The 19,032-nt window shown below is 40.8% G+C and overlaps 1 protein-coding gene across 17 annotated transcripts in view; it reads right to left on the reverse strand.

The window, feature by feature from the left end:
- SPIDR (scaffold protein involved in DNA repair) overlaps positions 1-19,032 on the reverse strand; it is a 285,103-nt gene that overhangs the window by 80,067 nt on the left and 186,004 nt on the right. For all 17 annotated transcript variants that reach the window (XR_004972557.1, XR_004972556.1, XM_036338725.1 and 14 more), the window contains one exon: positions 18,168-18,403. Coding sequence is in view for 15 of the 17 variants with exons in the window: in XM_036338725.1 (XP_036194618.1) it covers positions 18,168-18,403 (236 nt within the window). In the remaining 2 variants the exon portion in view is untranslated. The remainder of the gene's footprint in view (positions 1-18,167; positions 18,404-19,032) is intronic.

Below are 19,032 nucleotides of genomic sequence, written 5' to 3' on the forward strand. Positions count from 1 at the left end.
TTAAAAGAGTCATTCGAGGAAGTGTGATCTGGGAAGGATGGCTAGTTGTTGTCTCTCTTGTTTAGGGATGGCTAGTGTAATAAGGCAAGCTACCTATATTTTATTTTCGAGTCCCTGTTTATTTTCAAGGATGGACTGACGAGCGCGTAGGCAGTCCCTGTATTTTACAGAGCCATTCTAAATCATATCCCGTAACAGACTGTGTTCAGGTTAACACAGTCAGAGGTACCATAAGCAACAAAATCTGCTTCATCAGAGGCCCCTTATCCGGCATAAGAGACCTGTACACTAATGGCGACCCCGGCTAAAGTTAACCAGCTACAGCTGGTTCAATGCTATAAAAAGCGCTAATGAAAACACAAATGCTAACTCTCCATTCCACTCCAGCCAGTAAGCAAAGCCACACAAAGACAGCCCTTTCCAAATACGCTGTGAATGAACTGGGGGCCTGGTTCTCTGAAGTTGTTTACTGAACAGTGTGTGCAGGGACTCGCTGAGCAAGGGGGCGGGGGAGAGGGCAGGAATCACATGACCTATCAGTGCACAAAGCCAACTTTCCAGACGATCTTGGATTTAGTTCTCTAACAAATAGGGAAAATAAAAAAATTCTCAAGAACAGGGCTAGAATACTTTCAGCAATTTCTTAAGCACACACACATGCGCACACAGAGACACTTTGAGTACTTAGGATTCTGTTATGAATATCATTACATTTGCGATAAATACATTCAGATATTCTAAACTCTTAAGTGACTGTAAATAACTTCTTACTAAGTGATTTACTTTCTAAGATGATGCAATCCTCTGAGGCAGAAATGATCACGATTTTAATTCTTTACACAGCCATAAAAAAGGGCAGATTTAGTTATGGCTAGGAGAGACCGTGGTGATTCTCCCACCTTTTCATCTCACAAATTAATACTCTGACGCTCCGAGAATCCTTAGCCTGTCTCAGACCACACTTCTTAGTGGCATAAAAAACCTGTGTCCTGGGGCCCACAACTGTTTCTCTACTCCATCTTGTGCGAGACATGGCTAAATGAACATGACCAAGAATAAAATGAACAGAGTGCCTGGGTTATTTCATAATATCATGGGTTTTAATCTAACTCAGCCTGTTAATGGATGAAGTTACTTGTGGCATCAACAAAAAATTTAGGGACTTACTCTGGCATTTTTTCCATGTTATTAAATAGGTTGAAAGTGTTATTCAGTAGTGAGCTATTCGGCGATATGAAAGGGTTTTTGCCTGGGACGTGCGGTGCTGACACTCAGTGCCTAAGACACTGACCTGCAGTGCAGGTGGTAATTTCTATGTCCTCACCACTACTCCCAGGGACTCCAGTCTTGAACTTCCATCTGCTTGTGCAACAAAGAATGCATCAGGGTATCTGTATCTCCACAGTCAGTTGGGGCACAACATTTGAATTAATGTCATGTCAGACACCAAATCACAGATCGAGGAAGCTCAGAGAACATCAAGGAGGAAAAATGCAAACAACAAAAACAAACCAAAAAAACCCACATGTAGATATATAATTTTCAAAATTAAAAAAAAAAGGAAAGGAAAGAAAGATTAAAGAAAAACACTGAAAGAAGCCAGAGGAAAATAAACTACCTTACCTATAAAGGAACGCAGCTATGAATTACATTTGACTTCTCAAAAACCATGTACACAAGAAGAAAGTGGAGCGAAATTTTTAAGTGTTGAGAGGAAAAATCCACCAACCTAGTAGTCTGCACTTGGTGAAATTATCCTTCAAAAGTGAAAAAGAAATAAGGACTTTCTCAGACAAACAAAAATTTGGGGAACTTTGTTACCAGTAGAACTGCTTTGCAAGAAATGGTAAAGGAAGCTCTTCAGAGAGAAGAAAATAAAATAGGTCAGATTGTCTCCTTATGTATATATCTCTTACATATGTGTGTAAATACGTTCATATGTATGCTTATATACAAGTGAAATGAATGACAGGTATGATAAAGGGATGGGGAAAAGGAATTAGAATTATTTTGTTTAAGGTGCTCATATTGCCTGTGAAGTGGCCAGTGTTATCTGAAAGTGAAGTTGGATTAGTTATAAATATATATTGTAAATTCTGGGGCAATCACTAAAAAAGTTTAACAAGTACAAATGATATGTTAAGAAAAGAGAGAAAACGGAATCATATAAAATGTTCAATTAAACTATAAAAGGCAGAAAAAGAGTGGAGGACAAAAAAGAAACACAGAAGAAGGGCAACAATGAAGACAATAATGAATGTGGTAGCTATTGCTAACCCAAATATTTGCTAATCACTTTTAATGTCAATGGTCTAAATACACCAATTAAAAGATAGAGACTGTCAAGAGTAGATAAAAAAAGATGACCCAACTATATGCCATTTATAAGAAATCCACTTTAAATATAAAGGTACATACTATATATTAAAAGTAAAAGGATGGAGAAAATATAGGTAGTTCCCCCTTATACACTGTTTCACTTTCTGTGGTTTTGGTTACCTGTGGTTAACCTCGGTTCAGAAATATGAAACAGAAAATTCTGGAAATAACTCATAAGTTTTAAATATGTTTTTTAAAATTGATTTTTTAGAGAGAAGAAGGGAGAGGGAGGGCGAGAAACATTGATATGAGAGAGAAACATCGATAGGTTGCCTCCCGTATGTACCCCGGTAGGGGATTGAATCCACAACCTGGGCATGTGTCCTGACTGGGAATCAAACCGGTGACCTTTCAGTGCATAGGACAACACTCCACCAATGGAGCCACACTGGCCTGGGCTCATAAGTTTTAAACTGTGTGATGATCTTGCACCAGCCTGCTCTGGCCTTTGCTAGAGTCTCCACACTACATATGCTACCCTCCTATTAGTCACATAATAGCCATTTTGGCTATCAGATTGATTGTCACAGTATCACCCTGCTTGTGTTCAAGTAACCCTTATTTTACTTAGTAATAGCCCCAATTTGAATATGCCAAAGAAAAGCCGTAACATTCTTCCTTTAAGTGAAAAGGTGAAGGTTCTCACCCAAGTAAGAAAAAAAATCATATGGTGAGATTGCTAAGGTCTATAGTAAAGTTGAATCTTCTATAGCTGTGATATTGTAAAGAAGAAAAAAATGTGTTAGTTTTGCTGTTGCACCTCAAACTCTAAAAGTTACAGCCACAGTGCATGATTAGTTAAGATGGCAAAGGCATTCAATTTGTTGGTGGGAGACCTCTCTCTCTCTCTCTCTCTCTCTCTCTCTCTCTCTCTCTCTCTCTCTCGGTATATAAAAGGATATTATGCAAAGTGTCCCCACGGTAGTTCCACCGGGAGACCGGGAGTTTGATCGCTCACTATGACATGCACTGACCACCAGGGGGTGGTGAAGAATGAAGGAAGACCCCGACTGGCAGCCAGGGAAGGGAGGCCCCAGCCAGCAGCTGGAAGGCCTGATTGGCCCTGATCGCCGGCCAGGCCTAGGGACCCTATCTGTGCATGAATTTCATGCACCAGGCCTCTAGTATATGTATAATTTGATGCTATCTGGCTTCAACTTCAGGCATCTACTGGGGTTCTTAGGATGTATCCTCTGCTGATAAGAGGGAACTATTGATCCATGCTAACCTAATAATGGTTATAATAGCAGTAGAGGCCTGGTGCAGGGATTCATGCACCGGTGGGATCCCTCAGCCTGGCCTGCGCCCTCTCGCAATTTGGGACCTCTCAGGGGATGTCAGAGAGACGGTTTCAGCCCAATCCTCTCAGGCCAGGCCAAGGGACCCCACCGGTGCATGAATCCATGCACTGGGCCAGTTTCGGCCCAATCCCCGTAGGCCAGGCCGAAGGAACCCCACTGGTGCATCCTCTAAAGTAAGGAAAGTTATCAGGGATAAAGAAAGATATTACATAATGATAAAGAGGTTAATTCTCTAAGAAGACATAACTATTCTTAATGTGTATCTGCTTAACAACAGAGCATCAAATTACGTGACACAAAAACAGATAGTACGGTAAAGAAAAACAGGTAAGTCCACTATCATCGTTGGAGACTCAACACCCCTTTTCTCAGAAATGAACAGATCCAGCGGGCAGAAAATCAGCAAGAACACGGTTGAACTCAACTACACACACTATCAATCAAATGAATATAACTGATAACTATAAACCAACAAGAGCTGCCTACACATTCTTCTCAAGCTCACATGGAACATTTACCAAAATAGACCAAAGTCTGGACCTTAAAACACATCTTAACAAATTTAAAAGAATAGAAACTATACACTGTTTGCTCTTAGTGGAATTAAAGTAGAATTCAATAAGAAAAAGGTAACTGGAAAATCCCCAAATACAAGATTAAAGAACAAACTTCAAAAGAATACCTGGGTCATAGCGGAAATCTGAAGAGAAATAAAAGTATTTTTAAAATAAACAAAAGTGGAAACACAACTTACCAATAAGTGTGCGATTCAGCAAAAACAGTCCTTAGAGCAAGCATGTCAAACTCAAAGGCTAACATGGGCCAAATAAACAATGTTTAAGCTTATGTGGGCCGCAAAAAAACAAAAGCTTCAATTTTCATAGAAATGTCGGTTTATTTTGATAGAGACATGCTGAATACAAAGGGCTAAAATAAATGAGTAATCGTTAACATAAAATAATAGAACATTTAAATAAAAATTAATAATTTTTCTTGAACATTAATTTACCAGACACTGAATAACTGCACAAATTAATGAGCTCAACACAAATAAACCTCTTTTTCTTGTTCTCCAAAAGCGAAATATTGCCAGTTGCGCACACCAAACACGTCAGTCCAAGACTAATGACGTGGCAATTGGCTGCTAAAATATTCGCTGCCAGTATTAGTGGAGAGAAATGGTGCACCTGTGCGTAAGGGAAATGAATGCAACATGATTATAGTAATCAGTCATCAGCGAATGTTGTAGCTCATTATTAATAATTATGTATAACAGGATATTGTAAAAATTAAGTTATGAAATTTTTATTAAAATGTTTCTTACATACCGTTATATTGGCTGGGCCACAAAAATATTCGTTGTGGGCCGCAAGTTTGCCATGCTTGCCTTAGAGCGAAATGTATACTAATCGAACGCGTATATTATAAAAGAATAACCTAAAATCAGTAATTTAAGTTCCCACCTTAAGAAACAATAAAAGATCAAACTAAATCCAAAGTAAACAGAAGAAAAGAAATAATAACAATCAGAGCAGAGGAGTTTCAAGATGGCAGCAGAGTAGGTGGCTCTTTCTTGCACCTCCTCACAGAGTCCAACTGGCAATAAAACTAAATTGGGGAGCATTCACCCTGAATTACCAACTGAAGAACAGCTGAAGAGGCAACCTTTAAACAAGGAAGGGCAGGGTTACGGCAGGGGCTGGTCCCGCTCCCGCTCCCACAGGTGCAGGCGAAGGCTGTGGAGGGACATCCTGGCTGCAGGTTGGGGGTGGGAGGGGATGAGGGGGCGAATTCCCACCTAAGAGGAGTGACGCCTGGCCCTGGCCCCCAGGCTGGGCTCCCCAGTCCAGAGTGCCAGAGCCACATGGCATCCAGTGTTAAAGGCGGCAGGGTGCCACTTTTTAAATAAAGGGCCGGAGCACAGGCCTTTCATTGGCAGCCACTTACCCTGGGCTTGTGGAGGAAGGGTTCGGGTGGGGGGCGGGCCGGGTAGAGGGAGGGGGCCCAGTGGAGGAAGGGGCCAGTGGAGGAAGGATGGTACAAACTGGAGTTGCCTGAGGAGATTCTGGGTGGGAGGCACTGGGGAGAGACATGGGGAGCTGCTGCGGGGATACCTGTGCTGCGCCCCCCCTTCCCCACACTGCAGCAGCCATTTCTCCCCACTTTCCTGGCTGTGCAGGGAAGTGACTGGTGCTTTCCCCTCATGGGAGAGCTGACAGAAACTCCGGGCTTCCAGCAGACCCCACTGGCCTGCCCACGAGGGCCTCGGCCCTGCCCAGGTCAGGGAAATATCCTGGGACAGACTCAGATGTGTGGCTCTGGGGCGGGATACACACCCACCATTTCCTGAAGTCTGAATGGCACCCCCCTCATGGGAGACCCAGAGGTACGATCCTCCCAATTCCGCCAAAAGCCCATTTAGAAACAGCCTTTTCAATGACTGAGTTGGTCAGGTGGCCAGCAGGCAGAGGCAGGTGGAGGGGGATGTTTGCTGACCGCCCCCCCCTCCCCCGCCGCCGCACCCCCCCCCCAACACTCTTGGTGGACTTTAAGAGATTGGCAGCAATAGTCATAGTAGGGGACTTTGACACCCCACTATCATCACTGAATAGATCTTCCAGATGAAAAATCAACAAGGAAACAGTGACCTTATACACACAGGATCAGATGGATTTAATTGATATTTATAGAACATTTCACCCCAAAGCTGCAGAATATACATCCTTCCCAAGTACACATGGAACATTCTCAAAGACCGACCACAAATTAGGACACGAAATAAGTCTTAACAAATTCAAGATTAAAATCATATAAAGCCTCATCTAGGATCACAATGGCATGAAACTAGAAATAAACTCCAATTTAAAAAAATCTCAAACACATGGAGGCTAAATAGCATGTTATTAAACAATGAATGGGTTACCAAGGAGATAAAAAAGACATAAAAAATTACCTGGTAATTACTAAAAATGAACACACAATAACCCCAAATCTATGGAACATAGCAAAAGCAGTCCTGATAGGGAAGTTCATAGCATTACAGGCCTACCTCAAGAGACAAGAAATAGCTCAAACAAACGATCTAACCCTACCACCAAAAGAATTAGAATGAGAACAAGAAAAGATTAAAAATGCAACTGCCTTTTGAACCAGCGATCCCATTTCTGGGTATATATCCTAAGAATCCCAAAACACTACTCAGAAAGAATATATGCACTCCTATGTTCATAGCAGTGTTATTTTATTTACAATAACCAAGATCTGGAAACTTGACCCTCAGTAGATGAGTGGATAAAAAAGTTACAGTACACATTTACACCACGGAATACTTTGCAGCTGCAAAAAAGAAGGAACTCTTACCTTTTTGCATGAGCAAGACTGGACCTAGAGATTATTATGCTAAGTGAAATAAGCCAGTCTGAGAAAGGCAAATACCGTATGATCTCACTAATACGTGGAATCAAATGAACAAAATAAACTGACAAACAAAATAGAACTAGAGGCATGAATACATGGAACAGACTGACAGATGTCAGAGGGGAGGGAGGTGGGGGACTGGATAATAGACAGTGAAGGGATTAGTTAAAAAACATATATACATAGTCCATGGACTCAGAGAATAGTGTGGTGAGGGCAAGGGAAGGCGAGGACTGTGTGGAGGTGGGCAAAGGGGAGGAAACAGGTGGGCATCTCAAAAGTGTCAACAATAAAAACAAACAGCCCAGATGGACAAATCAACTAGACATTACATATGGGAGGGATTCTTATTCAAACACAAACTACAAGTCAAAGATGAAGCCAGTTAGCTCTGCAGTGATCTCTTGACTTCAGAGATTTTAATCCAACACTCTAACCTTTACTGCTTACTTGGTGACATTAGAGATACACTGTGGCCTAAAGGAAATCTTTTAGGACATCAAATACCCCGAAGATGTCACTTAACACACTTGCAGCTGACCTGAGACCACTGTGTATGTCTGACGTACTTCAACAACTAATCCCCATCTTAGCACCAAGAGTGTATACACATGTTCTAACAGAGAAATGACATTCATCCTAACTTAGTATTTCCTACCCCCAAAGTGGCATAATATAATCTAAGGTCAATATATCATCCCTATCAAAAACGCAGTTGATTTATTGCAAAATTGACAAGCTGATTCTAAATTTATATGTAAATATAAGAGACTCAAAATTCCCAACACGATCTTGAAAACATAAAGTTATAGTAGTTAAGATCATTATGATCCTGGCATAAAGACAGACATACAGATTAGTACCAGAGAACTGAAAGTTCAGAAATCAACACTTATATTATGATCAACTAATTTTTGACAAGGGTGCCAAGAAAATTCCATAGAGAAATACCAGCAAGGTGTAGCTCAGTGGTTGAACGTCGACCCAGGAACCAAGAGGTCACTGGTTCGATTCCAGGTTGTGGACTCGATCCCCAGTGGGGGTGTGTGCAGGAGGCAGCCAATCAATGATTCTCTCTCATCATTGATGTTTCTATCTCTCTCTCCCTTTCCCTTCCTCTCTGAAATCAATAAAAATATATTTTAAAAAGAAAGAAATAATAGTCATTTTAGCAAATGGTGCTAGGCCAACTGGATATACACATGTAGAAGAATGAAGTTGAGCCCCTGCCTCACACCACACACAAATATTAACTCAAATGGATCATAGACCTAAATGTAAGAGTAAAAACTATAAAACTCTTAAGAAGAAAACATCTGAGTAAACCTTTATACCTTGGATTGGGTAATGGTTTCTTAGATATGACATCAAAGACACAAATGACAAAAAAAAAAAGGAAATAAAGAAAAACAGATATAAATTAGACATCATCAAAATTATAAACTATTTTTGTTTCAAAGGATACTATAAAAAAAGTATAACCAACAAACAAATGAATCCAAAGAATGGGAGAAAATATTTATATGGAACTTATATCTGGAATAAAGAACTCTTACAATTTAACATCAACAAAAAGGACAAATAACAACCCAATTAAGAAAGAAGACAAAGGACTCGAACAGGCATTTCTTCGAAGAAATGTACAAATGGCCAAGAAGCACATGAAAAGATGCTCAACATCATTAATCCTTAAGGAAATGTAAATCAAGCCATAGTGAGATACCACTCCTCATCCACTTGGATGGCTATAATAAAACAACAATAGACAATCACAAATATTGGTGAGGATATGGAGAAACAGGAGCTTTCATACATTCCTGGTGAGACTGTTAAGTGGTGAAGTTTCTTTGGAAAACAGTTTAATTCTTCAAATAATGAAATATAGATCTATTATACCAGCTATTCCATTCCCAGATATGTACTCAAGAGAACTGAAAACATACATCCACAGAAAAACCTGTACAAGATGTTCATAGCAGCACTACTGATAGTATTCAAAAGTAGAAACAACTTAGATGCTTATCAGTTGATAAATAGATAAGCTAAATATTATATATCCACACAAGTGAATATTATTTGGCATTAAAGAGGAATGAAATACTGATACATGGTCACAACATATATCAACCTTGAAAATATTATGCCAAGTTACAGAAGCCAGTATGGTTCCATTTATATCAAATGTCCAAAACAAGCAAATCCTTAGAGACAGAAAATAGATTAGTGATTGTCACGGGGAGGGGGGGGAAGGAGGGGTTAGCAGTCAGTTGGTATGGGTTTTCTTTCTGAGGTCACAAAAATGTTTTAATGTTAGATTATGGTTATGATTGCACAACTCTGTAAATATAATAAAAACTGTTGAATTATATGCTTTAAATAGGTGAATTTTATGGCATATGAATTACCTATCAATAAAGCTCTTTTAAAAGGGGGGAAGAAATAAGATATATTCCCAGTTTCTTTTCAGTTAAGTTCCAATTCTAGATCACTCTGCGTACTTATTAAAAACCAGTAAGTATTAGGCCTGTAGTCCCATGGACTCTGATACTATTTACCCTTCACATTAAGTCAGAATGTGAACAGGAAGAATGGCAAAGAATGGAAAGATCTGGATGTTAATTAGTAGGGTTACCAGTAGTAAGACAGGACTGAGAAGAAAATAGGGCCTAAGGACGCAGGGATATCATAAGGACCACCAACAGCTCTTTTGGAGAGGAAATAAGCAGAAGTTAAGAGCCGGGCAACGGAGATTAAAGGGTTTAAGACACAGGAACACAGAGCTAATGATTAAAAGGTGATTGGAATTCATTGAGAGAGCAAGGGTAAGGCAAATCTGAAAATGGGCTCTGGCATCATTTATGAGGACATATTAAAAATGTGATGTTCTGCTCTCATAACATCTTTGCATCACAACAAACAGAATCAAATCATGGAAAAAGAGTAATCCCAACTTCTTTACAACATGAAGAAAAGAAATTTCAAAAATAAAGTAAGAGTAACAATAAAGAACTTCTGAAAATGTGATACTCAGTAGGTCCATCGAAATCATCCCACAGACTGGTAGGATGTGGTGGTCTGTACCTAGCAAGCTACATACAAGAGTCTACTATCCCAACACAAACAAAGGCTAATCATTACAAAGGTCTCTATCATCACATCCACTATCTACTAATTCACCTTCCTCATTCTACTTGAACACTGCGCCATTTTCAACATCAGGAGTCTGGGATGTCTTCAATGCTCTAGACCAGCGGTTCTCAACCTGTGGGTCGCAACCCCTTTTGGGGGTCGAACGACCCTTTCACAGGGGTCGCCTAAGACCATCGGAAAACACATATATAATTACATATTATTTTTGTGATTAATCACTATGCTTTAATTATGTTCAATTGGTAACAATGAAAATACATCCTGCATATCAGATATTTACATTACGATTCATAACAGTAGCAAAATTTACAGGTATGAAGTAGCAACGAAAATAATTTTATGGTTGGGGGTCACCACAACATGAGGAACTGTATTAAGGGGTCGTGGCATTAGGAAGGTTGAGAACCACTGCTGTAGACAAAGATAAAAATACATCAGTAATAATTACCAGCACATTCAATATTGGACCCAGCATTAGGGCAGTGTTTTGCAGCGTGTTTATAGCAGAGGGCATCAATACCTCCATCATTTAGAAGGCAGTGGTCACATTTCACACACGAATTTACATAAGTGTTTGATTTCTAAAGTAAATGAGCACCAAACTGCTTATTGATGAGTGGGATGAGAGCGAGAGGGCGAGAGGGTGGTCAGAAGCATAGAAGTAAAAACCAGTATCACTCAAACTTCTCCTGCAACCAGACAACTAACTCAATACTGATACAGATGACTATTTGTAGTTTGTCTTTTCTTAGCTTACTTTAGGTTTCTATAATTGTAACAATGTTCTTCATCAGTATTTTACAATTTTTAAGTAGTCCCACTTGCTTTTAAAGAGCTAGTGAGCCATTCTCTTTTAAGTGTTTATTATAAGGGAAGCATTATGCTAAACTCTTTGCATACATAATCTCCTTACCCTTGCTAGCTTACTGAATTCAAATCACCTTTTAATCATCAGCTCTGTTTTCACGTGTCTTAAATAAACCCTTTAATCTCCATTGCCCCAGCTCATGAACCTGTGTTATGGGAAGTATAATAAGTATAATTCCAATTTCACAAATAAAGAAATGTACTTTGCCCCAAGTCTCTCTGTTAAGTGTTAAGTCAACATCTGAACCCAAACCAGTCTGATCCTAAACCTTTTTCTGCTCTATTAACATCCTGCTTCCACCTAAATGCATTTTTTAAAGAAAAATGGTACTTACATTGGAAACAAGAGACAGAAATGCCCTCACTGTAGTTATGTTTAACGCTAGACATTCTCACTCCCGTGCGCATCAACAAAACATTTGCTATCAAACCTGTCCCTCCTGCCGGCCTCCCACTCATGTTCATCTCTGCAAGCTCACTCCCATCCTCGCCATTTCCCTGCACCTTTTGTTTATAAAGTCACCCAGGAATTCTTTGGCAATTCACTGTGTGTTTTCAGTCCTTATTTTATTAGGCTTCTTTGCAGCACCACACTTAGCTGCCCACTCCCACACGTGAAATGTCCCCCATCCCGAGTGCCTGCCACAACACACTTGGGTTTTTCTCTGGTATCACTAGCCCTTCCCCTTTAGTCTCTTCTTCAGTTTGTGTCCACTTTTCCCCGAATGTGACCTTGTCCATTGTCCTGGCTTTAGATAGTTCCTAGTTGTGACAGAACACCTCTAGAAGGGGTTGCAGAGGGGAGGAGTGGGGGGTTCCATCTATGATGAGGAGAGCTGGGGGCATCTGCCTTTCACTGCATACTCTCTAGTGCAGCGGTTCCCAACCTGTGGGTCGTGACCCCTTTGGCGGTCGAACGACCCTTTCACAGGGGTCGCCTAAGACCATCGGAAAACACATATATAATTACATATTGTTTTTGTGATTAATCACTATGCTTTAATTATTTTCAATTGGTAACAAAGAAAATACATCCTGCAGATCAGATATTTACATTACGATTCAAAACAGTAGCAAAATTGCAGTTATGAAGTAGCAACGAAAATAATTTTATGGTTGGGGGTCACCACATCATGAGGAACTGTATTAAAGGGTAGTGGCATGAGGAAGGTTGAGAGCCACTGCCTTTGGAGCTTAGTACCATGGACAAATACAATCTACTCAAATAAATGCACATACAGATATGCACACTGACCAGTTGCAGGCAGAAAACCCCCAAATATTTATCTCCAACTCAAAATCCTCTGAATGTGAGATTTGTGTATCCAACTTTTTCATCTGACATCTGTTCTTGGATGTCTCGTAGGAATCTCACATGCAACAGCCCCAGCTGTATTTCCCAGTGCTGCCACATGAGACGGGTCCCTGCCTATTCCTGGGTCTCTGCTTCCATTGGGACCCTGCTCCATGTTTCCCATCTTCCCTAACCATTTTCCATCCAACAGTTTAAGCTGCCTTTCAAACAGGTAAGCCTTATTTGGGGTCGGTGAGCAGCCATGGCAAACACTACAGTGCCCGCCCACTGTGGCTGGCCTGCCTCTCTGGGCTCGCCTGCTGGCCGTGCACCTGGCCACATGCCTTCTCCCTCCTGCCTAGGAAGTCGTGGAGGTATTCTCTCTTCTGCGTGAAGTTCTCTTTCTACCTAACATCCACTTACATGTAAGTGCCATTTTAAATAATACTGCCTCAGAACACCTGTCCTTGAATCCTCCCAACTAAATTCTGTCCCTTTTCCACTGGTCTTTCTCATGGTGTTCTACTTTTTCTTATTAGAGCACTTATTACAACTTATAATCATAAACATTATCTGTTTTTAATTTTTTGTATGGGACTCCCTGGGTGGCGAGGATAATGTCTGGTCTTGTTAACTGCTGCAGAACCAGAACATGGTCCAGGAAAATGGGGGATACTTTTTCTTAGTGAAAAAGAGTAAGAAATATAAGACAAGAGACTAAAGGAAGGGTCAAAAGATTAAAACAGAGACTAAAACATCAAGGTACAGAAAAAGGAAAATGTGCTTCCTGAGTTCAGCTCAAGGAATTTTGATTAACCTGCTACGTTAGAAGGTTCTGTCCTTCTGGCTTTCTGTCCAAATGCATGGACACTGAGCAAGTTCTGTGTCCTCACTGTAAACATTTCTGCAGTGACGTGCAAGAAAGATCACGCATCTCTAAGGGATAAAGTTAGATTATATTTGTCTCTAAGTTAAATGTCTCAAGGACAAAGGAAGTGAATGTTTCAGAAAGGGAGACAGGAAAGCAGTGTTTAATGGCAATTCCCAAGGACTGGGAGCAAAGTAATCTGGTTTAGATCAGCAAGTTTCAACTGGTGGGCTGCAAGAGGCACACTGGTGAGCCGCAAGAATTTTTAAAGCATGCAATACCTATTTAGTCAGGGGCACTGACCTCTCTCCCCTTAGATTGTCAAATAAAACAATGACAACAGCCAGCACAACAAGAGCTGTCTGGTGTGAATGAATCAAAATCACATCTATTTTTTGTTTTTTTGTCAGACTGGCAAAAAATATGGTGTGTTGTAGAATTTTAGTAATTTAGTTTATGTGTACCATGAGATGAAAAAGGTTGAATATTGCTGGTCTAGATTCTGCTATACCAACGAGGTAGGGACTCACTAAGACAGTCACATATTTTTTTCTTTGCTGCAGGTTCCTCCACTATAGATTATCTCCAAGATCTAAGTTTCCTTCTCTGCTAAAATAAGCCTATGGTTTTATTAGTCACGCATTTATTTAATATTCATTCATCATGCAGTGGATCTAGATAAAGGCGTTTTGGGGCTCTCAACTGACCCCCTAGCTTAATGGTTACTGAGTGCTTCTGGATTGTTTTTTTATTACCTTTGATTTTAGTGATTTATAAAACTTAAATTATTGTTGGTTACTCTGACATAACACGTTGAGAAACCTGGTAGAAATGTTTTCTTTAACAGTGTGAGTTAAAAGAAGTCGCCCAGAACAATGGACAGAAGACTGTCACATATTATGTTTCTGAAATCTAAAGTATATTTTTGCTAATGTTTCACAGCTCAGAGGGCATGAGCCTTTTGACTGAATTTATCTGACCGTGTTCGGGACCAGCTGGCTTGAAATAAGTTTCCTTTAATTTCAAAGGTGGCAAACATTGTGCTGTCTGCCATCAGAAGATAAGCCCTCACTGATCTCAGAAGTGATATTGCTAGAGCACTGGGAACATTTCAAGATTGACTTCTACAATCAAGGTGCAAAGTAGTTATAATAAAACTCATCCTAGTATTTCACCGGGAATCATCTGACCTGGTTGAGCAGGGAAGGGAGAATTAGTGGGGCAAAAAGTATATACCATAACACAGAGTTGTTTTGGTTTTCACAGATCTAAATTTCTTCTGACATGGTAATTTCTGATATTTTGTAAAAAACATATAGTGATGAAAGTTGTCTTTCAGTTCACTGATAGATCCTTAGGGTACAGCAGATTATGACAAGAGAGCAGACTTAGAGCTATTCTCGGAGGTAAGGGATCACGCTGAAATGTCCCTCCGTGTCTGCTGTACTCATGCCTCCAGACAAGCTTAACACAAATGTGTTACACAGGGTGTCACACAAATTTATCCATGATCAAGAAGTTATGGGTAGAAATTGCAAGCAGAAAAGAAAAGGATCTTCCAAGGTATATATCTAAGACTTCTAATAATGTTTTCTCTTATATACATGGCACATGTGTATGCATAAAAAAAGTCTACATTAGAAAACATTGTTAAATAATTCTCAAAGGAAGATAATTTAATGTTTGTCTTTTATATACACTAGAGGCTTGATGCATGAAATTCGTGCGGGGGGGGGGGGGTGCTCAGCCTGGCCTGCACCCTCTCGCAATCTGGGAATTCTCGTTGGATGTCCTACTGCCGGTTTAGGCAGTCGGACATCCCTTAAACCGGCAGTCGGACATCCCTTTCGCAATCCGGGATCGCTGGCTCCTAACCACTCGCCTGCCTGTCTGCCTCATAGCCCCTAACCACTCTGCTTGCCTGCCTGATGCCAAATGCTCCTCTGCCTGCCTGATGCCCCTAACCACTCTGCCTGCCTGATGCCCCTAATTGCTCCCTGGCCTGCCTGATGCCAAATGCTCCTCTGCCTGCCTGATGCCCCTAACCACTCTGCCTGCCTGCCTGATCATCCCTAACCACCTCTGCCTGCCTGCCTGATCACTTCTAACTGCCTCTGCCTGCCTGCCTGATGCCCCTAACCACTCCCCTGCCTGCCTGATTGCCCCTAACTGCTCCTCTGCCTGTCTGATCGCCCCTAACTGCCTCTGCCTCGGCCCCCGCCACCACAGCTTAGTCTGGAAGGACGTCCGGGATGTTGTTTGGCTGTCCGGTCTAATTTGCATATCATGCTTTTATTAGTATAAATTAGCAAAGAATTAGTAGAGGGTTAAGTATAATTTTCCTTCAATATTAAACTGATTTGGGAACCGGAGAGTCTGATCATTATAGTAGCAAATGAAGCCAGAAAATATTAGCTATCAGTTATACAATAGGACTGTTTGTACTCAAAAAATATCTCAGATGCCTTGTCCTCAAACCCATGGTCAAATGCTATGGCCTTCTGTCCAAAAGCTCATTTTCCCCGCACAGTCCAATTCTCCCATGGCTGGGCACTTGCACTCCTGCTGCCCCAGGGTGACTTGATTTCTGAGTCAGCCTCGATCTAAGCACAGCTTGGTCCTAACTCAATTTTCTCCCTTTTTGGCATCAACATTCTCTACAACCCTGTCATTTTGGGAGTCTATAGTTCATTATGTTTTTCTTTTTGTCCACCAATATAATTGTCAGTAAATAGGAACCTCTCTGAGGCTCAGTTTCCTCAGCTGTAAAATGGGACTCCAGCCTCAGCATTATACAACCGCATGTGCACTACAAGAAACACACCATGCAAAAAGCATTTCATTGCATCTAAATAACTGTCTTCTTGTTTTTTAAGGTTTATGCCTGGCCTTCTTTCAGTCTTCCACAAGCACAGTCACATCCCATGTCCCAGTCAGTGTGTGTTCTAAGGTACAAATCCAAAAAAATCCATGTTCTGGACCACTGACAGCAATTCGTCACACTCTAGCTTCCAACTTGCTCAACACGTAAAACAAGTGCTACCGAAGGAGCTGCAGGGACACAACCTCCGAGGGGCACACTGTTTGTGGTTACTCACAAGGAAGCAACCTCACTGCCAGTTCTATCTTGTCTTCTCATCATTGTGACTCAGTCCCTGCTGTCCCCATCTCCTCAAAGTGTGTGGTTTGGTGCTGGTCTGGGAAAGCTTTACCGAGGTCCTAACTGCCTAGCTTGCTCAGTATTACCTTCTCCGAAACCTAACCCTGGGTATGTGCCATAAAAAGAAAGCAAAACGAAACCTGCGTCTAATCTTAACTATCTCAGATAATTCTGTTTGGATTTACCACAGAATTAAGTCAAAGAGTATAAGACTGGTCTATAGTACAAGTCATAGTAAAAACCTTAAAACTGATAGAATGTTTATGTATTTCACACAAATAAATAAAAAAAATTTTCTATAATCCAAAAGAAATATTCTCTAACGCCACACTTAAAGGAGACATTTTGAAATTCATAGTACTTTCAAATCAAGGGCCATACACTTGAAGAGAATTCATAATTAATACAGAAGTGTTCCTTGTTGCTCCTTTTGAATAGCATCAGAAGGCACCATTAAAATAGAATGATTATTATTTCTATAATATGTTTTCTTATTAAGAGTAGATAGAAAAAATGATGATGAACTGGCATCTATACTTCTAAGTTCTCTTCTGTTGTAAATCCATATTACTGTTCCAAGGGCAGCTTACCATAGGAAGAAAGACAACCTCAAAGGTTATGCCAAGGATCCGACATAAAGAAATAAACTCTTCAGTCAACAATGTGTCTATAGCAATTTGAAAAAATGTAAAGCCAGGAAGAGCCTACATCTGAGAAGACATCCTTCTCTCTGTTCATATGAGCAAAAGTGATTCTGAATCATGGTTGTCCTTGTTTATGTATGTATCCATCTAGTAGCACTGTCCAACCAGGTGGCCACTAAACACATGGAACTACTTAAAATAAGTTAATTAAAATTAAGTAAAATTTAAAATTGACTTCCCCAGTCCCACTAGCCAAATGCTCAATAACCGCATGCAGTCAGTGGCTACCTCACTGGGTTGCGCAGATACACCACGTTTACATCATTGCAGAAAGCTCTGGTAAGTAGCGCTGTGTGGATTAAAACAGTCTCTGAAAGGCTAGATTACAGATCTACGAACTGTCATTCACTCAGGTTTTTAAGAGATGTAAAATTTGACAGATAATACAGTGAGTGGTCTGCCCTGACCAGTTTGGCTTGGTGGATAGAGTGTCAGCCTGCGGACTGAAGGGTCCCAGGTTCGATTCTGGTCAAGGGCATGTACCTTGGTTGTGGGCATATCCCCAGGGGGAGGGGGAGGTTGCAGGAGGCAGCTGATCGATGTTTCTCTCTCATCGATGTTTCTAACTCTCTATCCCTCTCTCTTTCTCTCTGTAAAAAAATCAATAAAATATATATTTTTTAAAAAATACAGTACGTGGTCTTTTTAGGTAGAGTAACCACATTTTTTTATCTGGGAGCCTTCAGTCGCAGGCTGGCACTCTATCTACTCAGCCAAACTGGCTAGGGCAAGGGTAACCACATCTTGGCTTTTCTACAATTCTAGTATAGTTTGTATTTGTATTACTTGCAATAACATGACTCATTAAAGGTAAAAGTAAATGGTACAAATTAAGTTATTTTAGTAGGACTTTTTATATAAATAAATAGACAGAACCCTTTGTCATACCCTAGTCCCAAATGTTGATGCAAGAAAACAAACAAAAACAACCCATTTATATGGTGAGGGTAGCCAAGAAACTGCTCCTGAAAGACCTCTCCTTTCTCTAAGTAACTCTAGGTACCCCCATGCCTGTGTTGTCACTCACCGGAAGCTTGGGAAGCTTGGTGCGTCTGAGCTGGGCAGAGAGGCGGAGCCGCCTCCCTGCTGACACCTGCAGGGAAGAAAGTAAACTCTCTGCACCACCACTGGGACTCCAACTCCTGACCACGTGGCAGCTCCTTGGCTTTCTACTGTGTCCAGGAGCGAGTCGCTCAGGGGCGCTTGAGATGAGCAGTGCCTGTGGGTCCAGTCTGTCCTCAGCGTGGGGAGACTGCACAGAACCTGGCCAAGACACGCAAGGGAAGATTTCATTCTGACTCATGAGGGCACACACTAACAAATAATGATATTCTTAGGTAATCCCATGATGTAAATGGAGAACACTAAAGGAAAAATGCCCAAGGTTACCTAGAAGAAAGTGGCCCAGGCAGGACTGAACCAGAACACCTGGCTCCAAAGTCCATACTCCTAACCACTAGGCTATACTGCAGCTTCATTATCGCTGTTGCTGAAAACATACTTCATGAAGTTGAAGCAGTAATAATACACTTTGAGCCATATTTTAAATTGATTAGAGAGTTCTCTTTTTCACATAATTCCCTCCAAACACTCATTTTTTAAAAAGTTTATCACCTATATTTTTTAAAAAATTGATTTTAGATAGAGGAAGAGAGAAAGAGAAAGATATTAAGAAACATCAATTAGTTGCCTCCTGCATGTGCCCTCACCAGAATTGAACCTGCTACCTTTTGGTGTATGGGAGGATGCTCCAACCAAGCCAAGTCTCCGGAGACTCTGCTTGATTGCACTTATACAAAACAGGGTGAAAATCTGTCTGCTTTTCTATCTTTCTTATATTCCCTCATGCTGTCTGTCACTCCCAGCATTCCATTCAGTGCTGAATCAAGTAA

Source organism: Myotis myotis, unplaced genomic scaffold, assembly GCF_014108235.1.
Source record: "Myotis myotis isolate mMyoMyo1 unplaced genomic scaffold, mMyoMyo1.p scaffold_m19_p_16, whole genome shotgun sequence".
Lineage (NCBI taxonomy): Eukaryota > Metazoa > Chordata > Mammalia > Chiroptera > Vespertilionidae > Myotis > Myotis myotis.